Here is a 26,025-nt window from a genome sequence, read left to right on the forward strand (position 1 = left end):
TGGAAATTGAGCTTGCCATTCAAATGATCTGGGCATAATACACAATCATAATATATTTTTTTCCAAAAGAAGTAAGCATGAGGATGCTGTTATTTTCTGTAGTTTCTAAAACTACAGTTTTATAATATATATGTGGATTCCAGAATTTCCCATAGTATACTTTTTTTTGTACAAAAAAGTGCACTTGGTATAAACGTGTGTAATTATAAATAATGGTAAGAAAAAAAACCTCTTTATTTTCTATATATAATTTTAAAAATACGTTATTCTTTGAATAAATATATATTTTGAAGAGAACACCCAAACATAATTTAGAGATGAGTAAGAATTGTTTGTTTTCTCCTGTATGGTGAATTCTGCTCTCAACAATGCAGTCATCACAGACACTTAGAATTAAAATTAAAACAACATTAAAGAGGATGTAAATTCTTTACCCTGGCTTTACAGTAATTGGAAAGTTTATTTATTTATTAGATTTTTATCCCGCCTTTATTTTTATAAATAACTTAAGGCAGTTAACATACCTAATGCTCCTTCCTTTTCCTATTTCCTACCACAACAACCATGTGAGGTGAACTGGACTGAGAAACAGTGATTAGCCCAAAATCATCCAGCTGACTTTCATGCCTAAGGCAGGACTAGAACTCAGGGTCTCCTCCTTTCTAGCCTGGCGCCAAGACCAAACACTAGAGCAAAGAAGTGATTACAAGTGCAACCCTTTTCTTCCTGCATAGTTTATGGAATTCTTTCTGATAGTAGAGTAGTTTATCTACCCCAAAAGACAAGAGATTTGCATAATATCAACTTTAAAGCTGTGGTTTGCTCGTTGCTGTTATTTACTTATTTTTGGAAGCAGGTTTAATATATCCACACCACCATTTCGTGGGTGCATGATGAATATTAAAACCTCATTTGAACGTTCTATAAGCTTCTCTGAAAGTTTTGGTGTCAGCAGAAAGTGCCCGGAGGATTGGAAGGTAATTAATCACCACTTATTTTATTACTTGGTATTACTCCATAAAGGGACGCGGTGGCTCAGTAGGTTAGGATGCTGAGCTTGTCGATCAGAAGGTCGGCAGTTTGGCGGGTCGAATCCCGAGTGCCGCGTAACAGAGTTGAGTGCCTCTTACTCGTCCCAGCTTCTGCCAACCTAGCAGTTCGAAAGCATGTAAAAATGCAAGTAGAAAAATAGGGACCACTACGGTGGGAAGGTAACAGCGTTCCATGCGCCTTTGGCTTCTACTCATGCTGGCCACATGACCACGGAGGCATCCTTGGACAAGCGCTGGCTCTTCGGCTGTGAAACGGAGATGAGCACCGGCCCCTAGAGTCGGAAACGACTAGCACGCATGTGCGGGGGAACCTTTACCTTTACCTTTATTACTCCATAATGTTCACAATTCTTTAGTTCACAATTCGTCTTCATTATTTAATCATAATGCCTCTAAATATTTCTAAAACTATGAAAGATCTGTTAATCTTATTATAAATAATAGAGAAGCAAGCAAAATAAAGATCACTCACTTGTTTTAAAAAGGAAGTGTTTATCATCTACTTGTATTTTTTAGCTGGTGAGAAACGCAAACTTTTTCAAGAATGGAGTTCTTGACTTAAGTGATAAAGATTTTCCATTCCCTGATAATTTCCAAGTTGGATTTGGTTTTCACACATTGGCAGTTAATGGAATGCTATTAAGTTATAAAATGCAGGTAAGAAACATGAATTATCTTTTGTTGTCTTCTAAAATTCAGTCAGATTGCTTTCCTACAAAATCCAAAATCTCAATATTAAAAAAAATGTCTGTTTCTTTTTCCTTCTCTTAGCTTGCTGATTTTACTGTTTTCCTAAGAAATGGCTATGTAATTGTAAAGCTGGCTGATGAAGAAATCCAATCTAGCAAAAAATGTGAAATTGGTTCAATGCATTACATAACAGTGATAAAAGAAGATGATACGTATGTTGAAATGATTATTGTATTGAGTAATGCTTTGGTCAAAATATAATTTTATTGCTTAATTTGATGCTTGGTTATAAAGGTTGTGAATGTTTAAACTGTATTAGAAATAATAAGTCAATGGATCTGGATCCTGAAAATGATTTGTTTTTCACAGAGGTATTCCTGAATATGACAGCATTATCAATAATAAAATACAAAATTACTGTGTTTGAAGGGTGGCAGATTCTAAGCCAAATTACATAGTGATGTGATGTATAATAGGAACTTTGGTAACAGTTGCTGGAAGGGAATGTACAAATGATATAAGTAAATAATTATTATTTAGTATCATAGTTTTGCGATGATAATTTCACTCTTATATGCATTTTTTGTCCTTCTAGGCTGACGTTATTAGTTGATGATATGCCTAACTCCAAAACAGTTGTAACACCTGAAAGGAAATTAATGAATCAACCAATAAAACTGGGTGGGACTAACTTTGAAGGGTGTATGTCCAATGTCTTTATAGAAAGGTAAATATATTATGTAATCATATTCTGTACATGGTGACCATTTTAATAGAGCAAAGCATGAAATTTCCAACATGATTTTTTAAAGTACTAAACAATCCATGATCAATTGGATCATTCTTTTAGATATATTTGGAAGTGCAGGGACCGGTGGGGATTGTATAGATGTGGGAGCAACTTGTGGCATTCCCTGCAAAGTTTCCCACTGACTTTCTCCCTGCAAGCTTCCCAGAAAGGAAGTTGCAAGTCCAAATCCACTAACGTGTTGCCACCATTAGCTACAATCACACAAACCCTTTTTCCCTGTAAGTTTCCCAGGCTTCCTTATTGACTTGTGGGAAGATATTAGGGAATGTTGTAAATGAGGATCAAATTACTATGGTAATGATGGTATACAGTAGCAGCTAACAACACTGAAACAGGAAGAACTTTCCAAAATTTCATTCCAATGGGAATAATTAGTCCCGGCATTCTGTAACTTAGCCCTTTTGAAGTACTTTGGTTGAAAATGTTTTGCCCTATGATGCATTGTTTCAACCAGTTAAAGGTTACAGTCACAAGAATTTTACTGGTATATAGATTTTTATGATATTTTTAGTGACCAAGCAAATTTACAATAGCATTCCATATTGGAAGAAGACAAGACTATATTATGCAGAATGCCAGTCATCATGCCAGTATTGCTTCTGTTTTCCTTACTGTTTCTTAGTCGCCAGGATAGGTGATTCAGGAGAAAGTACACAACATACGTGTGATTTGTACTGCATCACCTCAGCAAGTTCATTTTTAAGTGTATCTTAATCTTTTGTCTATACCTATTTACTTTGAGTTTAAATCTCCAGGACTAGATAGATTTTTTTCTTCTTTTTAAAAAATATTTATTTAACTTTAGAAAAATACTTTGTCCTACTCTGGTCCTGGAGACTTAAACTCAAAGTCTCCAGGACTTTGTCCTTGCCTTTCTCGAACGCAAGCTGAGGTCCTTTGCAGCTAATGTATTAGTCAGATGAACAGCTAGTTCATTTATTCTTTCCCTTTTATTCTGAATTTATTGAAATAAGCCTTTTTGTTATTCCTACATCCTTCTTTATCTACATCATGCTTTGCTTTCAGCAAGTTCTTTTTCTTAACCAATTTATATAAACAACAATATGCTGTATCATTATTCTTTTATCTCCATATTAGTTCAGAGCTACCTGCTCAGGTTCAAAATTTAACCGGTTCTGTTAAGAGAGATGTGTCTCTAGGGTTCTGTATGATTCCAGAACGACAAAAGCCAATGCTGTTGAAAGAATTGCCAGATGCACACCATCCAAAGATTTCAAAGGTTGGGAATGAAGTTAAAGAAAATTCTTTAAATTTTTCTGTGTTCTGTTATACAACCGTATATATAAAGTTTGCTACATATTTTTATCATGAAAAATAATACAGAAAATAAACAGTAGGGCCATGTAAAATTACAAGCAGTCAAAAAATACAACAGCAGCAGTGACAATTCAGGCAAAATTTGGAGGGAATAAATCTTCAGCTGATAGTGAAAGTTTATAAACCTAAATATTAGCTAATAGGGGTAGAACTGCACAATTAGAACACATATATTCAGAATGCTCTTTGCAGCATTGTCCCATAATGAATAGCAAATTATGAACATTAAGGCAGCATCTTCATTAGCAGTTCATGGAAGAGTAGCTAGAGATAATTCAATATAATAGGTATTCTATATCTATGCACTGATTTAAATGAGATGGGAAGCATCCTTCACCACTTTTATTGCAGAGAACAGCTTGTTCTTTCAGAGGTGAAGGTGATGGATTTAATAAATAAATCTGCTATGAAATTTTATCTTTTTATAAGGAAACTCAGATTGATTGATTGATTGATAGGAGTAAAGAATAGCAGTCTGATCATAAGCTAGAATTGAAGCTGAAGCTCAATTTGTTGGTCACCTAATGAGAAGAAGACTCGTTAGAATCTGATGTTGGGAAAGATTAAAGTCAAAAGGAGAAAGGGGTGGGAGAGGATGAGATAGCGTCATCGAGGCAATGAACATGAATTTGGGCAAACTTCAGGAGATAGTGGAGAACATAGGAGACTGGGGTACTATGGTCCATAGGATTGAGAAGAGTCAGATGATGTAGCAACTGAACAACAACAATTTATTGATCCCATATAGTGAAATTCATTACTAATAAAAATGAACATTAAACAAAGTAGTAACATAACAATGCACAATCACATATGAAAGATGTATGAATCTCTCTCTCTCTCTCTCTCTCTCTCTCTCTCTCTCTCTCTCTCTCTCTCTCTCTCTCTCTCTCTCTCTCTCTCTCTCTCTCTCTCTCTCTCTCTCATGGTATTTAAGTAGAAGCAAATAGTTTAAGATCCTTATAGACCCCTCTTTTTCTTTAGCTAAAAAACATGTCAGTAATTTTCATAAAGTGATAGGCTGCTATCTTACAATGCTGTCATTTGCAAGTACCATCAGTTTTAATTTTTCTGAGTTTTAGAAAGTTTGCTACCTATTTTTATCATGAAAAATAATACAGAAAATAAACAAGTCATTCAGGATTATATCATTAATCAGTAAGCATTGTTCATTGAATTGTAACTGTATCTATAATCAGTTTATAAAACTATAAGAAAAAAGTAAAATTATGCATGTAAGTTAGTGGATATAGTCCCAATTTCTAAACAGTCTTTTAGTGAAGACTCTGTTAATAAAATGCTTGTTCAAACATACAAAAGGAATTCTTCAAACATGGTATAATTGTTTCAGAGTGAATGTTCTTCACATCTTATAACAGTTAATTTGCAATCATAAAATCAAACAATATCCATTTCTGTTGTTCGTTTCCAATTATTGGAATATAATTTCAAAAAGCATGAGAATTTATATTTTTATAAGTAAAGTGTACTTTAAAGAACAGAACAGAAGCTGGATGATATGTAAAATGATATATAAAAATCCCAGAAGGAAAATTTAGAAGTGATGAATTCATTTTGAAGGATATCTCTAAAAATGTCTTCAGATCTGTGACAGGAACTAAGAAGTAAAGTGAAATGTTTGATAATACAAATAGTAATAATAGTTGTTACCCATCCTGCTAAAGGAGAAGTGAATTCATGATTATTATAAGAAAAACATAATCCTGAATGATTTTCCCTCTTAATAAACCTCTATCTGGTATTCCTGGAATCATCAATTCTAAATATATTATTTCCATTTCCAGAAGAGGAAAAATATTGCCCATTTGATGGATTCAAATAGACAGCGGAACAAGAATGACTGTCCTTTGCGTGCTGGCTTAAAATTTGTCCCTGAAGCCTACCACTTTGGCAATAATCCAGGAACTTATTTATTGTTTACAGTATCCCAAACATCAACAGACAGGTAATGGGATTAATTTTTATTTTATTCCAAATAGAAACCAGTACATGAAATTTAAGCCTTAGGTAAAGTCCAAGCTTTTGATTCTTTGGAATATATAACATATATGTATACATGATCATGTGTGTGTATGTTCTCTCTCTCTTCTCTCTCATATACACACTTGAGTGTATGTTTATATTGGATAGCTGGCAACTAGGTCCTAGGTTTAGTCTCATTGGGATACACCTTGTGTCTACATGCTGCTGTATGAGCCCATGTTTCATGTTCCTCATTACCTTATGTAACAAATTATGCTTAATAGAAGTAATATAAAAAGATATATAGCATTTGGTCATTTCTATGATAATGCGGCTTTGACATGATTGCAGTCAGTTAAAATGTCTGTTTAACCAAGAATTTCAGTGGATAATTTTTTAGCAAGCCCTAACCATCTTTTACCAAATAATAATAATAATAATAATCAGAATACAAATCAGATAAGAACTATAGAAGCAGAGTATTAACACTAAAACAATGAGAAGTAAAACACATTCTACTTGCACTTTGCTTTCTCTTTTTCTGCCTTCTCTGATTCTTATTTTTTATATGTTTGTATATTCAAGATCCCATTTTGCTGTTGATGTTCGTACATCATCGTCTAGGGGAATGGTCTTCTTCATGGGAGATCAGATGGGGAACAGATATGTTGCTCTTCATCTTTCAAAAGGACGGTATGTCCTTGCAGTTGCCTATGATGGAAAAAAGATAAAAATCAAGAGCAAAGCCAAATACAATGATGGACAGTGGCATATGGTGAGGATGGGTTGCTTATGTTGCTTTTTCTAAACAGCTATTAGTTGTTTTGTTACAGTATATCAATGTATCACATGTCTAGACACTCAAGACCAGAAGTCAGAAATACTTTCACTATTGGACACAATTACATTTCTTATTGTAAAGTTATGAGCATCTTTTTATTTTAAAAAAAATATTTAAAAGTAGGGTTTCCCCCCAAAAAATAGGTTAATCAAACTGCCCGCATCCCGCAGATGGGGCTTCACTTATTTGTTGGCCCGGTTGCTGGCGTGCTGCTGACAGGTGCTGGTCCATGGACCAGGAGTTGGGGACCCCTCTGTTAGAGGATTTGGGTTGCCCTGTTTCTTAAATGTTCCTGATGTGGTTCAGTGTGGGCAGGCATGTTTCTTGTGTTTTGTATTTTAAATATGGTAAGATTCCCAGAGCTGTTTTGAAATCAGGTAGCCTCAAAAGCCAACACACAGATAAATGTATTAATAGATTTTGCTTTCAGTACAGTGTGAAAATTCCACAGCATGCTATTTTTTTGTTTATTGTGTTTATTTTTAAAATGTGCTTTTTTAAAATCTAAGGTCAATTAAGTATTGCTTAATCACCATTTAAGATATCGGTTTAAGATTATGTTTCTCTCCTAAAAAGGTGGCATTCAGCATTAATGAAAAGAAAATGCGCCTTATAATTGATGGTTTGAAGACTCGCGAAGGAAACCTACCATTTTCTTATCCTTATTCCCAGATTGATGCATCAATATATCTAGGAGCTGCTCCTTCATTAAACATTCAGGTAAAAATTGAGAAGTTGTACAATATGAATTTAAATGGTTATGTACACTTTTACCTCAAATTATCTAAAATTGCCAAGGCAGTAAATGTTTCTTTTTCTCTTTCAATTCCTTGTTATTAATGGAAAGCTAAAGTATAATACTCATATCATATTTCCATCTTGACTGTCACTGGGAAATGAAGATGATAATATATAAACTCAATTCCAATTTTGAATAATCACATTCAGGTACTTTATAGCTACACAAAACCTTATGTAGCATCAGAATGGAAGCTAGGCTAATAAAGAGAGCAGTGTCATTTTCATCCAAAGAATATTCTAGAAATCTTTTTTTTTGCATGTTTTGTTCATATGTGATGTTCATGTTATTGAGCAAATCACTGGAGGTCCTTAAACAAGGGCTTGCTCAACCTGAAGTAATTTGCTCCTCATTAAGAAGGACTGTCTTCATTTTGCTAGACATATAGTACCTTACCATAATCAGTAGGCTACATGGGGTGATGGTAGTAATATAATGTATGTAATAATATCATTATTGCAATCTGTATTGGGTATATGCATTTTCAGAATATTCCAGAGAAGAGTTTTGTGGGTTGCTTGAGAAACTTTCAAGTTGGGAGAAAACACATGTATACTTACCAGCAAAATAATGGTGTCCTGCCTTGCTTGGACAATATTTTGGAGAATGGTGTTTCATTTTTCAACGAAGGGGGATACATTGTGACTGGTGAGTATAATAGGATGAGTTATTTATTCTGATCTGAAATTCTGTATGTATGTTGCTATCCTACCACATGAGCATAGCGCCATGGGCACAGAGAAAGGAATCCATAGCACTTCCCTATTTTATTAAATAGATACTCAGAGAATTTTTGTAGAAAGCAGTGTAAAACTGGGTAATACTTTTAATTTTCTTTTGAACAAAACTATTCCCCCATTATTAATTCCAGAAAACACTTTTTTAATAAGCATGGAATATAGGATTGCATTTAACATCCGCCCAAGAAGTTTCACTGGCATTTTAATCCATGCGGGCAGCAGCCAAGAAAACTATTTAACTCTTTACATGGAAGAAGGCATGGTAAGAATGATTTTTATCTTGTTTCCTCTTCCTTATCTAAAATGTTACATTGTGCTGTGGACTGGAAGGGAGGGAATGTTTCTGGTCTTGAGTTCCTGAAGTGCATTACCATTTGTTATTGAATCTCCTTTCAGAGGATCTTTCATAGCTGTGATCGCCCAATATATCAATGGACATTGCTGGGGTGCCTATTATGCCCTTTGCCTCATCTGATTACTTAAAAGGAAGCTGGGAAGCTGGCATTGAACAAAGGAAATCCCGCCATCACTTTATTTCCTAGAATGCCTCTGGCTTTACACAGGCCTTAGGAATTCTTTAAAGAATGAAATGGTGCAACCTAGGCCTTATTAGAGGGTGAATTCCAAAAACAATAAAGAGGAAATGGTAAAAAGTATCCTGGGAGTTTCACAAAAGGACACATAAAATCTTCAAAGTTTGCCTCCTTAAGAAACAAATACTTTGTAATTAGCTTTACCTTTCATAGCAGTCCTTTTATTTGAATACCTACAACATGCAGTCATCATTCCAGATAAAGCCATCAGCCCCAAAGATAGAAATTTTATGGAGGTGTGGTTTTCATATTCTTTACTTTTACAAACTACTAGGCTACAGTACACAAATCATACAATAGTATTATGTCTGGTTGTATCCAAAAAAAAGGCAGGTGAAGGGTGGTGCTCTATAAATAGTATTTGGATGGAATTATATTGAAAGATTATTGTTGAGTTTTATGCTTCAAGAGTGAATGCTTCTGAGATTGGTAAAAAAAAATCTAAAAAAATCTATCCCTTTCCCCTGTTATTGGCAGTACTAGTTAGCTTAGTCTCTTATATGTGTGTTATTGTAAGTTACCAGAGACCAGTAAAATTAGCAGTCTCGGCCCAGGGGAAACCAGTTGAAAAACCCCAGGTTAGTGAAATACAGAATTTAAAAAACTTTTCTGTGGGAATTGTCAGGAGATGGAAACCTTCTCGAAGCATAGCAATCTGAAGAATAGCAGTCTGTTTCTAAAGCTACTGATAATATTAGTAAAGCTCAGAAAATCTGAGAAAGATGTGTTCTTTGTGTCTATTTTTTATATTTAAATGTATTCTTATTGTTGGTAGCAAATGAAAAGGTTTCTCCTTTTCACAGCTCACTGCCTCTGGAAATAATGGTGCTGGAGAGTTTTCTCTGTCAGTCACACCTCAGGAGTCTCTGTGCGATGGACAGTGGCACTCTGTAGCAGGTATGGTGGAGTTTCATTCATTCACTCTTTAGGGAGAGGGCAAAGTGTAAGTCAATGTGAAAGAACTTTACAAAAGTATAGGCTCTCTTCCAAGAGACAAATTTAACTCTTTCAAAGTAATCCCTAAAGACAACTAGAGGTTTGCTTATTCATAACAAAGTTTTATGAAAGTTGGCATAATTGTTTTTGCTATTTCCTTATAATGTATCCTCAATAGTTTTCTGATATATTTTGTCAGTCAAATAATAGAGAAATAAATGAATGTTCTAAATTAAATTCCTATGAAAATATGAAAGTAGAAAAGTATGTGATTGAAGATCAAATGACTTTGTACGTCATCAAAATATAAGATTGGCCTAACTTCTATTTTCTCTTTTGAAAATTATTTTTTGGAGGAAGGAATATTTTGCAATAGAGAAGGGAGAAATCCCTGAGATTTCTCCTTAATGGGCTTCTTTCTGCAAAAGGTTTTGCAGGATAAAAATATAACCAACTCCATAAGAGTAGTTGTAGAGTTGGACAGGCAGGTGGACTTACAGTATACATTTTTTTTAAATAAATAAATGAGAAAGACCAGGTTGAAGGTAGAAAATGTAAATATGAGACATATTTCATGAAGTATAGCATAATTTTCCTTTTAATTTCATGATTATTGCATTTGCCCATCACTGAAGGGATTGACTTAGAATGTTACAAAGCAAATTATTTTCAGATACATTGAGAAACAGAATTAAATGAAAAGCATTTATTTATTTATTTATTTATTTATTTATTTATAGTTAGTTAGTTAGTTAGTTAGTTAGTTAGTTAGTTAGTTAGTTAGTTAGTTAGTTAGCCAGTTATTGTTTTGGGTGGGATATGGAACTGATTTTTTCATCTGATTTTTTTATAGTGTCTCAGAAACAGAATATTATCTACTTAGATGTAGACACAAACAGAAATTATACTGCTGCACTATCATCTAAGCTTTCTACCAGCCATGCTCAACCGCTCTATTTTGGAAGAGTTCCAGGTATGAGATTTCTTTGTTTTGGAATTAAAATAAGTAACTCTGATAATCCTCATTTAAAAACAGCTAAGTTTCTGTCTCATCCATTATGAACTTTCATCTCTCTGATGATCAAAGCAAAATCCATTGTTAATTGCCTGAATGTATTTTATTATCTTTTTTTTAAAAAAATAAACATGTATAGGAACTGGGGGTCAGAAATAATCAGACCACTCAAGAGCAGGAGTTTTATTATCATTTTGAGATATGGCCTTGTTCTCGACTAGCTATTTTGCATCAGGAAGCAAGGTTTTATTGCTTCTATTTTTCTTTATTTGAAGCAACTTATAGTGATGTTTGTTACAGGGAACAATATCTTTTGGGCACAGGTGTAGCAGAAGAATGGTTACAGTCCCCTCCAACCATGCATTCTAAATATTGATCAGGATTTCTTGTAACTCTTACATACATTTTTAAATGAGACGTATTAATTACAACTATATAATTATGGTGCTATTGTCATGTATGCACACATAGGGAAAGGAACAATGTAGAGGTACCATAAATTTCCTAAAGTGCTAGTTCAAGATTATACTGTAAATATTGGGATATTTGATTACTTTTGGATGGTGACACTTTAAATTATTTGGGAGAATAAATACCAGAAAAACCTGATAAGGTGAAATTTCCTGAGAGTGAGAACAATTAATCAGTGGAACAGGTTGCCTCCAGAAGTTGTGGGTACTCCATCACTAGAGGTTTTCAAGAAGAGATTGGATGGCCTTTTGTTCAGAATGGTATAGGGCAGGGGTAGGCAACCTCGGCTCTTTTATGACTCATGGACTTCAACTCCCAGAATTCCTGAGCCAGCTATGCTGGCTCACGAATTCTGGGAGTTGAAGTCCATGAGTCATAAAAGAGCTGAGGTTGCCTACCCCTGGTATAGGGTATCTTGCATGAGCAGGGGATTGGACTAGAAGACTTCCAGGGTCCCTTCCAACTCTGGTATTCTGGTATTCCATTATTCTGACTTTCCATGTTATCACCGAAATTGTTTCATACTGTACTAGAAATCATTTTAGCCACCATTTTGCTGTTGAGGATCTTCTTTTATTAGCTATCAGGGGAGACTGGAAATTATACATGTCAAGGTTTGGAAAATATTCACAAATCAGCTTTGAGTGCAACATATAGCTTAATGGAGTCGTCTTTGCAAAAAGCAAAAGCAAAATGCGTATCACGCTTGTCTTCGCCATAGGAAACCCATCCTTCTGCTTATTTGTATAAATATGCATTAACCCCCTTCAGATCAACTAAAATAATATAATGTTTTAGTTATTAGAATGACTAATATTTGGCTTTATATACCAAAAAATGACAGAAGAGTTTACGGCTTTCTAAATGCTGCTGAATGTCACCCTCCAACTGATTAATAGATGACAAAATTACTCTGAATTTCTCACCCCTGTCTAGCAGGAAAATGTTCAGACATTTAGTATCACACATTCTTTATATCATCATCATCATCATCATCATCATATCATTATTGTCATTGTTCATTAATTCTTCACAATGTTATTCAAACTAAATCAGAGAAATGGCTCCTATATTTATTTATTTATTTATTTATTTTATTACATTTCTATACCGCCCTTTCCCGAAGGACTCAGGGCGGTTTACAGGGTAATTAAAAAACTGAAATACAAAAGTTAAAACAGATTTAAAAAGAAAAAATTGTATGTGCCCCTGTCAAATAAAACCCCAGTTAAAATAAAATTGATCCTCAGCCTGGGCCAGAGAGCTCGAAGAGCCAGGTCTTCAGGCCCCGGCGGAATGAACGGAGGTCGGGGGCAGTCCTCAGCTCCACTGGCAGCTGGTTCCAAAGGGCAGGCGCCCCCACTGAGAAGGCTCTATCCCTGGGTGTTACCCGCCGGCAATCTCTTACCGGTGGGACCCTGAGAAGACCCTCCCTGTGGGAGCGCACTGGATGAAGGGAACTTGATGCCGGCAGCAGGTGTTCCCTCAGATATCCCGGACACAAGCCATTTAGGGCTTTATAGGTCATCACCAGCACCTTGAATCTCACCCGGAGGGCAACTGGAAGCCAATGCAGCTCGCAGAGTAGAGGTGTTACATGGGAGTATCGGGAAACCCCCATCACAACTTGCGCGGCCGCATTCTGCACCAGCTGAAGCCTCCGAGTGGTCTTCAAGGGCAGCCCCATGTAGAGAGCGTTGCAGTAGTCCAAACGGGAGGTCACGAGCGCATGAGTGACTGTGCGTAGGGCATCTCGGTCCAGATAGGGTCGCAACTGGCGCACCAGGCAAACCTGGGCAAAAGCCCCCCTGGTCACAGCTCCTATATGGTCTTCAAAACTGAGTCGTGAATCCAGGAGGACGCCCAAGTTGCGAGCTCTATCAACGGGGGGTAACACCTCACCCCCCATCGTTAAAGATGGAATAGTCTGGTTGACCCGAGATGCCGATATGCACAGCCACTCAGTCTTGGCGGGATTGAGACGAAGCCTGTTTCTCCCCATCCAGACTTGGACCGCCTCCAGGCACCGGGACATCACGGCGAGGGCATCGCTGGGTTGGTTTGGGGTGGAAAGAAAAAGTTGGGTATCATCAGCGTACTGATGATACCCCACCCCGAAACCACGAATGATCTCACCCAGCGGCTTCATATAGATGTTGAACAGGAGGGGCGAGAGAACCGACCCCTGAGGAACTCCACAAATGAGAGGCCTCGGGGCGGATTTCTGCCCTCCCGTCAACACCGACTGCGAACGGCCCAGGAGATAGGAGGAGAACCACCGTAAAATGGTGCCTCCCACTCCCAACCCCCTGAGACGCTGCAGTAGGATACCATGGTTGATGGTATCAAAAGCCGCTGAGAGATCTAATAGGACCAGGACAGAGGAACAACCCCTGTCCCGAGCCCGCCAGAGATCATTCACCAGCGCGACCAATGCCGTCTCCGTGCTGTATCCGGGCCTGAAACCCGATTGGTACGGGTCCAGATAATCAGTTTCCTCCAGGAACAGAGGGAGTATATTATATGTATATTATAGCAGACTATATCTAATATGTATTATTGCAAATTTTAAGAAATGGTAATAGCACTGCTATGCATCACTGATAGTTTGCTTTAAATGGAAATAAGAACAGCTTATTTCATTCAAATATATGTTAATAAAAATATTAAAATTTCTCAGAGACTGTAATTTTCAACAATATCCAATTGTTCATACATTATATATTTAATCAATGTTTATGCTTTGTCTTTACAGTGAATTTGGAAACACCATGGCTTCCAATTCAGGATGTGTTTCTTGGCTGTTTAAAGAATATGAAAATTAATGACAAATCTATCTTACTAAACAAAATGTCAAACATTCATGGTGTTGTCAGCCTGGAAGGGTGTCCCGTCTATTAACTGTTCCATATATATATATATCCATATATATATATATATATATATATATATATATATGTATATATATATATATATATGTATATATATATATATCTGTGTGTGTGTGTGTGTGTGTGTGTTATAGGTCTTGGCGTATTTGGGTCTTTTCCCGTGTAAGATTGAGAGTGTCTTGGCAACATTTCGACGAGGTCCCACTCCTCATCTTCAGGCTGGTGTCTTCAGATTCGTGCTTGTGCGAGCAAAGCACGAAGCCGAAGACACCAAGCCTGAAGATGAGGAGTGGGACCTCGTTGAAACGTCGCGAAGACACTCTCAATCTTACATGGGAAAAGACCCGAATATGCCAAGACCTACATACCTGTACCCGTGAAAATGTACGAAAACAAATACACACACACACACACACACACTCTGAAGATAAAGTCATCTAATGTGCTGTATGGATAGCCACAATATGGTTTGATCTCTTTCTTTGGTCTTTTGCCCTCGTTACCATCACAGTTCAAAAGTATGTTTTCATAATTGTGGTCTCTGTTGCCTTTCTTTGAGGTTTTTTTGAAGCTTTTGTTGTCCTATGTACAAACTGTCTATGAAAAAGCCATTTGAAATATAAAATGACCTTCAAATATAATATGGTGATGTTCTGCTTTCAACAACAGTTGTGTATATTTAGAGCAATTACATTGACAAAATGCTGATTTATAAGGCTCCTGAAATGAAAACAACTCCCCAAAGAATTGGAAGGTCCTTGGACACAAATAGAACCGGACTTCACAGATAAAATTTGGAAAAATAAAATACATTGTTGAATTGTTGAATTATTTTGTTGTATGTATTGAGTAATTGATAAAAAAATAATATAAATTGAGTATGAAGCACTTTAAAAATGTGGCATACTGGAGGTGATAGTCTTAAGAGTTCTATGACCAAATAAATGCAATTTTCATTTTGGAAAATATCAGTATGTTTATTGCACTTACATACACCCGTTGACTTTAATCAAAAAGCTTGACTGAATAAAGACAACGAGTATATAGGATAGATTTAGCTTTTTGAATAAAAGCAATAATTGAACAGATATTTTGCTTCTGTTAAGAAAATGAAGGTGATTTAATCCTTTGGGAGCTTCAACCTGAAGTTGCAAGATCTGTAATCAAAAGCCTTTTTTAAAAATATAATTTTATGATTTGGCTGAACAATTTATAAATATCCTAGATTGTGATTGTGTGCAGGGTTTCTTGCTACTGTGAGGGGGGCAGGGCTCGCCAGCTATTCCTGGGGTCCAGCGGCCAATAGGCCGCAGCCTGGTACCAGGCCACGGACTATTGGTTGGGGAGCCCTGATCTATGTGTTCACTCCATAGCAGTGAAATTTGACATTATATTTTACCACAGGATAAAAGAGTCATGCCCCTACCAGTTTCTTTTGTTTTCTAATCACCACTGCCCTCTTCTCTTGTTCCACTTTGTATAATATGTATACAAACATCTGGTGACTAAAAAAGGGGACAAACACATTCATATGCATCTAATGTATCATTAAACAAGTGTCTATTTGCAGCTGCAACTAGCAATTATTCATCCTACTATTTTCCCATGCTTCCTTTCCTCTTGTTTCCTGCTTCCGAAAGTCAGCTGAAATATTCTTCTCTTGTACAAGAAAAGCTTCAAATGCACACAGAAAATTTACAATAACTAAGTCACATTATGGAAATTCAACAGAATATTGCAACAAATTCTTTCTGCTATGATTGCTCATTCTTTTGTTTCATCCAATGAAATATGGCCATCATTACTTTTTCTAAGATTCTCTAAGCATAGTTTCTTCATTTATAAGGAAACCTGTAATTGAAAATGAGAAAAATGAAAGGTGCCCAAAAAGAGTATTTTGTTTTTGCAAATACTCTAATGGAGGACTTGAAAAAGTGCTTTGGCCATCTGTATTTTCTCCAAGACAGGTCAAAAACATTTTTGCAGTTGTTTTAATGGAATTCTTATAAAGATGTGGGCTCTGCTTTAACTTTCCTGATTTCTGACTTGGAGAAAACAAAAATTATCAAGGAAGAAACAAGAAAGAAAGAAAAAGCTTTTCCTTTAGATAGCTGAAATGAACAGATCTAACAATTACATACATACAGCTTCAGCCCTGAAATACAAATATTCTCTTTTCTTGGAAATTACATATGTAGCAGGAACCTATGCTTAATCTCTTTCTGCTGATTTCTTGCCCCTCGAATGGTTCATTTAGTCTTGAACGTAATAATTCTTGAACACTCAATCCATCATGTACTTCCGACATAAGGCAACCTATGAATCTGAACAAGTTGTTACAGTACAGATCATAAACTCTTAATGCACTTATTAGAATGTCACAGTCTAGAATCTGATAAATAATAGTAGTGAAGGCTGAGAGTTCAAACTCCTTGATGGAAACTGTTAATTAGTGGTATTGTTAAAGCAAGTGCCTTCATTTTCTGCATACACTGTAATAGAAAAGACATTATTCCATTTGCAAATTCCTTTGATTCATTGCTTTCTTAAAATTTTATCATTTCTTTGTGCATGTATAATATGCTGACAGCCTTTTTGCAGTAACAAAATTAATATGCTGTTGAGTGAAAAACCTGGAGCAGGTAAAAAAGCCTCAGAGGTTTGACAACACTAGCTCACAATATGTACATCTATCTTTCTATTTAGAGTTATTAACTCTAGAAAGGAACTGTGCATTCAGTAATCTGGTGAATAAAACATTATTTTATACCCAGCTTTTTATTTCGACCCCAAACCACCCCAGTGATGCCCTCGACGTGATGTCCCGTTGCCTGGAGGCGGTCCGGGTCTGGATGGGGAAGAACAGGCTTCGACTCAACCCTGACAAGACTGAGTGGCTGTTCGTGCCGGCATCCCGGGAAATTCCGATTATTCCATCTCTGGCCATGGGGGGTGAGCTATTACCCCCCGTAGATAGGGCGCGCAACTTGGGGGTCCTTCTAGATTCACAGCTCTCTTTAGAAGAGCATATTGGAGCTGTGACTAGGGGGGCCTTTGCCCAGGTTCGCCTGGTGCACCAGTTGTGACCCTATCTAGACCAGGATGCCTTGCGTACAGTCACTCATGCGCTCGTGACTTCTCGTCTAGACTACTGTAATGCTCTCTACATGGGGCTGCCCTTGAAGTCCACTCGGAGACTCCAACTGGTGCAGAATGCAGCCGCGCGAGTTGTGCTGGGAGCTTCCCGATACTCCCATGCTACACCTTTGCTCCGCGAGCTGCATTGGCTGCCGGTTGCTCTCCGGGTGAGGTTCAAGGTGTTAGTGATGACTTACAAAGCCCTACATGGCATGGGTCCGGATTACCTACGGCGACACCTGCAGCCGGCGTCAACTTCCTTCCGTCCAGTGCGCTCCCACAGAGAGGGCCTCCTCAGGGTGCCTCTGATCAAGGAATGTCGATTGGTGGCCCCCAGGTGGAGGGCATTCTCTGTGGGCGCGCCAGACCTTTGGAACCGCTTGCCGGTTGAGCTCCGAACGGCCCCCGACCTTCGCTCCTTTCGGCGCGATCTCAAAACTTTTCTTTTTGAACAAGCTGGCCTGGTCTGATGGGTTGGGGCTGGGTTTTATAATCGGTTTTAACTTTTAATATGTATTAATTTATTACGGGCATTGTAGTTTAATTACTTTTTAATTTTTTGTATCCTGGTTTTTATTATGTATTGCCCTGTTCACCGCCCTGAGTCCTTCGGGAGAAGGGCGGTATACAAATTAAATTATTAAATTAAATTAAAATTTTGAGGATTTGATTATGACTACAATACTGATGTATTAAATACCTTGTTTAATTATAACCTTTAAAAATACTTGAATTCAATAATGCTTTAGTACAGCATTCTATGTTTTTTTCTGCTCAACAGTGGAATCTTGATGCAAAAATCATGCACAGCTTTGTTTTTCAAATACAACAGATATGTCTTTTTTGGAAGCAATGTTCTCTCAAGCAGGCTACAGCATTTGTCAGCCGTAGCCTCAGATTAAGTTCAGCATGCAGTTTCTTCTGATTTGGAATGACAGTTAAGATGAGCCCAACATATTTTGTTGTTTCAGATAAAGGATAAAATTCTGCTTCCTCTCCTCGTCCTTTAATAACATACAGTATATAATACCTAACATGATTAGCAGGGGAATATTATTTCATATACTCAATACATAAGGCTACATTAGGACAACGCAAGACATTTTTCAAAGTGGTTTGAATTACAGCTCCCATAAGCACTTGCAATTGGCCATGCTGACTTAAACTGACAGAAATCAAAACCCCCACAAACATCTAGATTGGTGTTTCTCAATCTCAGCAATTTAAAATGGGCTTCTACTCCCAGAATTCCCCTGCTAATAGGGGAAATCTGGGATTTGAAGTCCACACATCTTAAAGTTGCCAAGGTTAAAACTGACTTAGAGAGCACCAGTTTATCTGTCCAAGTTTAGGAAGCATAAGTCAGGCCATATGATACTAAAAAAATTGTTGATGAAATCTCATTACTCTTCTCTACCCTACATCATATATTTCCTAATGGTTTTATTTAACTACTGAAACTGCCAACTTCAAATAAAACTGGGGAAAGTTTTATTTGAAGCCCGTGCTCTAGAAATAAACTAATATGGCAATTGCACTGAAGGCCAAGCTATACAATATTTGGAAGAAGTATAATTAACATTTCCCATCATTTTGTGATGCTTCAAAGTTGCAAACAGAGAAGAAAATACGCTTTTGTGCCAGTGCCTCTAGCAGGTTCTCCTGCTACAGTTTGTTATCGGTCATGCTAATATTTAGCTTTTCATCTACTCACAGAGATGATGAGATGTTTACATAAACATTTCAGAGAGGAAAACTTAGTGCTGGAATAGAAAACCAGCAGAATGTAGTAATTAACAATTTCCCATTATATATTTTCAAGCCCTCTCTTTCCCTTACCTTAGCATTTCAGGCCATTTGTCCTGAGAATGAAGAACAGAGTGCCATTGTATCTATTTTGACTAGTAAATCCATTTTGAGAGGAGTAATTGTAAACAGCATTCTTTGCTGCTGCTGCTTTACTGCTGGTTTTGGCCTTCCATACCTGCTTTTTCTTTAATACCAGGACAGAAGAATATAGTCATACGAAGCTTAGAGTTTCAGAATGAAAGCAAGAAGCCTTGAGCTGATTATTCTAAGCATTAACGCTCTGCTGCATACAGAAAATGCTGTTGTTGAAATGTTCATGAAAATTATTATGTTTGAAGATGCACATTTAATGTATAATGAGGAAAATTCTTCCACTTTGGGGAGTTACTGAATAAAATGAGCACTTGCATCAGTTTCACCCCTAAATTATAGACTAAGCTTTATTATTGTTTCAAGCACATACAGCAGAATCTGTAGAACGATATTATCTTCAAATTATACATGAGACATCAGAAAGAAACATGCTTGCCCACTCTGGAGTTGTTTAAAAATTAAAAAACAAAGTTTATAAATTAAAATAATCTATAAAAAGTCCTTACATAGTCAAGCAAATGTGGGCACCATATTATTCTCTAAAAGAAGACAATCCTTAGATAGCATTTTTGGGTGGCTTATGGAAACTGTGGGATATTTTTACTTCAAGTTGCCACATGTGACCACTTTTGACATGTTGGGAGAGGAAGAATTTAGCTCTTTTTTCAAGGACATTTCCTCACTTAAAAGAATATGACCTATTTCCTCCTCTCATATTTTATTCTGTGGCCTCAACGATGTATGGAGAAGATAAAAGAGATCATTAAAATATATCTAAGCAAGTAGCCATGTGCAAGATAGCTAAGAACCTCACAAAATACCAAAAGATGACATATTTCCCCCAATTTAAATTGCTATTAAGTGTTACTGTTAGATGTTCAGGCCTGGATGGTTTTATGCTTCATGCAGAAGAATATAACGTTTGTCATTAACTTCTGCTGTTTTAGTATGTTTATTTTTCAAATTGTTTTATTAGCTTATATTCTTTTGCTGTAATTCTTCTGCTCTTTGTCAATGGATCAAATAGATGAAATAATTCCATAAACTTAAAAAAGAATAGGATTCCAATTATAGGAATTTTGTGACACAGAGATCTTGTATTTGTTATAAGAGAGTTCCAACAATACTCTACAGCCTTCCCCAAAGGACACCTACTTATTTATTTTTGGATGTACCACAACTGATGTTCACAGCCTCTAATGATAGTATCAACAACAGTCAGTGTGGTTATAAAAAGGCTAAGAGTAAAAATAAATTCAGCATCAGTGTTAGTGGAACCGGCCTTGAAGAATACTTTGCTCCCAAAATGTATCTGTCACTTCTATTACGGCAGAGTAATTTACATTCCATCCAAATGTCAAGGGCCAAACAATCACATCAAAGACAGGATATCAATCAATACATTATATATTTGTACCATAGGGCTACCATATTAAATTTGAAAATGTCTGCCTTGCAGTGTGAAAATTGTTTTCCTAATTTGGGTGAAGCACTTGTTCATACATAAAGAATACACACACTGAATAGCCTCCTCTCTTTTCTTCATCTGAATTGGGAGTAGAATTCCTGTACATAAGACAGCAAAAATAAAGTGTCTAAATTACAAGGAATTACAAGAAATTTGATTGGACAAAAAGAATTATGTTCTAATAGTAACAGCCATTTAGTAATAGAATAGATTTCATTGGCAGGGTGGTAGACTCTTCACTGGAGATATTTAAGCAGAGGCCATATGGTTATCTATCTATCTATCTATCTATCTATCTATCTATCTATCTATCTATCTATCTATCGTATAATCTATGACACTTTGAATTATTTCTCTGGAAACTCAAGGTGAAAATGGAGTCTCCCAATATTTTATCCCTATCATAAACTTGTAGTAGTTTTCCCTATGAGAGTCATCTAATGAACCTGGATTATTCAATTCTCAGGTGATGCTATAATGTGTAATCTCTACATTACGTTGTCTAGAGAGATACATGTCCCTTATCATGTATGCTGCAATCCATCCCAACCTGCCTAATTTGATTCTCCCTATAATATGCATATAAAACCAGTACCAGTGGTCAGTGGCCAGATACTGAATCTATTTGCTATGATATCTGGAAATGGGTTGAGTATTGTCACTGAATTCTGCACATTTCCCCATAATTCCAATATACTATCTACAGTTTCACTGATAGAAAAACAATCAGACTTGTCCCAGTGTTTGCTTCCCAACTGCCACTAAAGCTGTATGTTTGCCTATCATCAAGGACAATTCAGCATTAATAACTGGATTTTGCATTTTAAGTCATTGTTCTTTCCTCATCCAATCAGTCCTTAAGCAAAGTCTGGAAGAAGCATAAAATGATGACATGAGGCCAGGGCTTAAAAATCTGAACTAATTATTTAGCAACTCAGCTTCTCTTTCAGAGCTGACAAGTGGATGGATTCCCTTAGATGAGAATTCCAGTCTTCAAGGAGCTTCTAGAATTTCCTCCTATTTTCTGTAGCCAGCTGTTATTATTCTTTCCATTTTGTCACCAGGCCTTCATTGGGGAGAATGAAATACTTCATTGCATCATGCTTATCACCTTTTATCTTTGTTTTTATTGATTTTATCATAATTTCTTTGATTGATGTGAGCCTCCTGGAGTCATGGAGAATAAGGTGGCATAGAAGTTTAATAAATTATGGTTGATCACAAGTCAGCCAGATGTTTAGATTAGATTTAGCATTTTTACTCACATATCAAGTCTTTCCCAAGGACCTGAATTTGGTCCAATAGTATTGCCCTGATCTATTATATAAATCTCTGAAGAAACATGCATTGAGACAAATGCCATATATGGGGGATGTTTATCAGTATGAATTTTGCAAATGGGTGAAATTACTTTTTGCTTTGGAGAAAATGTTCTGGACTAGTTCTATGATTAAGAATACTATCTTAAATTATATGATAAAGATTAAAATGTCACTATAGTGTTCCCAATTTGAGTGAAGAACAGAGAAGAAATTAAAAAAAAGCAAGATAGAACATGTGTCTCAAAGGTGCTTTTTTCTTCAAAAGGCAACTGGACTATTTTTTCCTTGAGAAAGAAGAAGAAAACATTTCTCATCCAAGAAGCATAATCAGTTCTGATTGAGGGGGATGGAAGGATAGGTTCTGATAGGATGGCAATGGTGGTGGAAGGATTGTATTTCTTTGCAGTCATCTGGTTGTTATCACTCTGATCTGGATCCTAAGGGTCAACGGAAATCAGGGTGCAATTGGTTGTGGAATCTTCTTACCTGTGCATTTGTAATTGTAAACAGTCCTTTTCAATATATGGACTTTAAAAGAGGTGGGGCTTCAATTGCACAGTTGTGGCTGTAATCTTGACTTTTTTTGATATCCCATAGCATATGTCTCTGGAAGAAGGGTAAGGAATAAGAAAAATGAAACTGTGAGTGAATTCAGCGCATGACTTGTTTGACTATAGTTTATTGGCTGGGTTGGCAAAACACAATAAAACTATTACGGTAGCAATTGTTTACAAAGCACAGCAGCTGAATTCTCACAGTATGCTGTGGCACGAACAAGCACACTAACTATAGCTTAATGAAAAACATAAGTCCATTTTTTTTAGAATTTATCTCTACTCTAACAGACTAAAAATAAACTCTTAGCTTACATCTTGAGATGATTTGTACTTTATTTAGAACTGACAACAATTACATGAATAAATGTCTGACACGGGAAGAAACAAAAAGCATTTGAGATTTTACAGTACGCAAATCCTTGCCGAAATATTTCAGGAATCTATGGAATATTTTTTGGTGCATTGATCTTTTTAAAATGTGTAAATAAATAGGTTTTTTTTTAAAAAAAAAGTGCAGAAAGAAGACCTGTTAAAAATGTTGATTGAGCTTTAAACAGTAATGTTTTTGCTATCGAATATCAAAACCCAACTAACTATTCGTTATGTAAAAGAACTTTTGTATCGGTTAAAACAGTAACAAAATGACCAATTAGCAATTTTAAGAACCTGACTTAAAACGTTAACGGAATGCAGGATAAATCTGACTGCTATTCTCACTGATAAGGCCATTGAGCATCTTCACTAATAAAGCATGCGGCAGATTTTTTTTTTTAAAAAAAAACATAACATCCCGCCCGCATAACTCAGTATTTCTCAACTTTCAGCTGTTCCTTTCCAAACTCAGAAAGATACGTCCTATGTTACTTATGAAGCTAGTGGAAATCCCCCATGAATTCAAGAGGACTCCGTCTCAGGGTACGTGTGGGAGATGACAGTTTCAGTTCCTATCAAACGCGGCTTTAGATCACGGGTAGGCAACCTCGGCTCTTTTATGACTCATGGACTTCAACTCCCAGAATTCCTGAGCCAGCCAAGCTGGTTCAGGAATTCTGGGAGTTGAAGTCCATGAGTCATAAAAGAGCCGAGGTTGCCTACCCCGTAGCTTAGGACGGATTGGATCTAACTCCAAAGCTCGTGGCAGAAAAGTCTTTCCATACTGAAACTTCGGACGGGATTGTCCAATTGTAATCACATTGTTCGTTACCCGTTTTTGTTGTTTTTTTTTAACTTTTCTTCCTAGCGTTTTCCCCGTAAAAAAGAGGATCTGCTTTTCGGATCCAGAGTGTTAATCCATTGGTTGCGACAGGGACCTTGTTGCCGAAGACTCGTGGGTTGAGACTGAGTGACTGGCCCAAAGTCACCCAGCCGGCTTTCATGCCTAAAACGGGACTGCAACTCAAGTCTCCTCCTGCTTTCTAGACAGGTTGCCTTTAAAGCACTAAACCAGGGGTCGGCAACCTCGGCTCTTTTATGACTCGTGGACTTCAACTCCCAGAATTCCTGAGCCAGCATAGCTGGCTCAGGGATTCTGGGAGTTGAAGTCCACGAGTCATAAAAGAGCCGAGGTTGCCGACCCCTGCACTAAACCAAACTGGTTCTCTAATGGTGTATTTACCTACTCTGCTGCCTTCAATGGACCGCGTACTGTTTTCGTCTTGCTTTGGGTTTTTAGTAGGCCGTCTCGTTTCGCCCCCGTTTTATATTGAAAAAAAAAATCTCCTTTATTCCCCGAAGGATGAGCAACCGGGAGCGCACAATAGGGTCCCGCCCAAGACCTCTCCCCGTGGAAAAGAGAGCAACGGCTCTGAAGCGAAGAAGCCAGGCCGGCGCTCAGGGCAAGCCGCTTCAGAGCTGGCAGCGCGCAGACTCCTGCCCTCCCGCGCAGGCGCCCTAGGAGCGGCAAGCGACAGCCGCCAGCTTTGGCTCGAAGGTTGCGAGGTCTCTCCTCAGCGGTTGGGCTTCTGGCCACGGCTGCGGCTACTGTCGGAGCGGTTAGCCGGTGGAGCGGCCGACCGTGGCCGAAGGAGCGGCAAGGAGCGAGCTGCCCAGCCGGCTTCGACGCCGGGGTGGCTCGTTCTGCTCCAGTGTCCTCCTCCCCCCCCCCCGAGCTGCGGAGCGCCAGGAGCCTGCTGGGTGGGTCTCCCACCTGCGGACGACCATGGCCGGGTCCGAGCAGGACGGCGACACCGGAGAAGCGCCGCTGCCCTTCGAGGACGCCGACCTAGCGCTGGCGGGAATCAATATGCTGCTCAACAACGGATTCCGGGAATCCGACCAGCTCTTCAGGAAATACAGGTACTCTCGCTCTTTTCCTTGCCTGGCAGAATTTTTCAGCCGGGGCTGATTGACGGTCGGCTGAGCGGACCTCCTGGGTTGGAAGGCGAGCGGATCCGTGTGGATTCCCCCCCTCCTCGAGCCTCCTCGACCCCCGCAATGTGAGCGTCACTGAGCAGAGTGCAGCTCTTCCAGCGCTAGACCACAGCGCCGATATATATATATATATATATACATATATACATACATACATACATACATACATACATACATACATACATACATATATATATATATATATATATATATATATATATATATATATATATATATTTAAAAAGGCCTTTGTCCTAGGGCCGCGCGGTCTGCACTTGTCAAGGGGTAAGAACGAGTAATTCAGCCCTTAACGAGGTTCTCTGCCGCCGAACTTGGGTTCTTTTTTTCCCCCCTTTTTTCCTTTTCTTTTTTTTTCAGACTGTCATTGTGACTGCCTTCCAGAAAACCTTGCACTTTCTGTTGTCTTTTTAGGATGAGCGCTTCCTCTTCAGCTTTTCTTATTCCTGCTTTGTTGCTCTGCGGTGAACCCCTCGCGTCTCCACGCATTACTTTCTCTTGGAGGCAGTGCACCGCTGGAGCAGCTTTTAATTCTGATTTTTGCATTAGGGTTTGAATTACTTGAATTAATTAGCAGGGCTTCTGAGCCGATTGCCTTGGCCTGCGTCTGGATGTGGAAGTCTAGAATATGACTTCCAAATGAAGGATTGTTTTCTTTAGGGGTGTTGTCACAGCGTAGAAAAGATCAAGCTTGTCTTAAGTAACCTGGTACTTTAACCGCTATATCGAAACACCTTGCCTATTAGCAAATGTTACAACCTGTTTAAGAATGGTTTCAAGAAAAAAAAATTTCTTTGGATTAAAAGGTTTAGACTTATAGTAAAGAAATGCATGAACATCAGTTTTAAATTAAATGAAATGGAATAATGCTCCAATGTATCATTGCTAGTATAATGAACTTCCATAATTCCAAGCACCATAGGAAAAAAAGGTATAGTTCAGACTTGTGCTTTATATTTATATTGCATAGATTCTATGCATTCCCAGATATTCTTGTTTCCCCCCAAATGCTTATAGTACAGTTTGATGCCACTCTGTCACAAGAAGACCAATAAAATGGAAATGTTTTGCTGTTGTTTTCCTTTTGATT

The 26,025-nt window shown here is 37.6% G+C and overlaps 2 protein-coding genes across 2 annotated transcripts in view; both read left to right on the top strand.

Annotated features, from left to right (window-relative positions):
- The window catches only part of LAMA3 (laminin subunit alpha 3), a gene marked incomplete at its 3' end in the record, with an annotated part of 140,142 nt that extends 125,972 nt beyond the window's left edge, over positions 1-14,170 (top strand). The window contains 13 exon segments of the mRNA XM_081324856.1: positions 857-977; positions 1,569-1,709; positions 1,824-1,954; positions 2,338-2,469; positions 3,652-3,793; positions 5,697-5,857; positions 6,460-6,649; positions 7,292-7,435; positions 8,003-8,162; positions 8,386-8,516; positions 9,651-9,744; positions 10,637-10,756; positions 14,025-14,170. Coding sequence (XP_081180982.1) covers positions 857-977; positions 1,569-1,709; positions 1,824-1,954; positions 2,338-2,469; positions 3,652-3,793; positions 5,697-5,857; positions 6,460-6,649; positions 7,292-7,435; positions 8,003-8,162; positions 8,386-8,516; positions 9,651-9,744; positions 10,637-10,756; positions 14,025-14,170 — 1,813 coding nt within the window.
- Positions 14,171-24,471: 10,301 nt separating this feature from the next.
- Positions 24,472-26,025, top strand: part of TTC39C (tetratricopeptide repeat domain 39C) — a 40,979-nt gene continuing 39,425 nt past the window's right edge. The window contains exon 1 of the mRNA XM_081324857.1: positions 24,472-24,842. Within this exon, the coding sequence (XP_081180983.1) occupies positions 24,706-24,842 (137 nt within the window). The 5' untranslated portion in view covers positions 24,472-24,705. The remainder of the gene's footprint in view (positions 24,843-26,025) is intronic.

Source organism: Vipera berus, assembly GCF_964194415.1.
Source record: "Vipera berus genome assembly, chromosome: 3".
NCBI classification, from domain to species: domain Eukaryota; kingdom Metazoa; phylum Chordata; class Lepidosauria; order Squamata; family Viperidae; genus Vipera; species Vipera berus.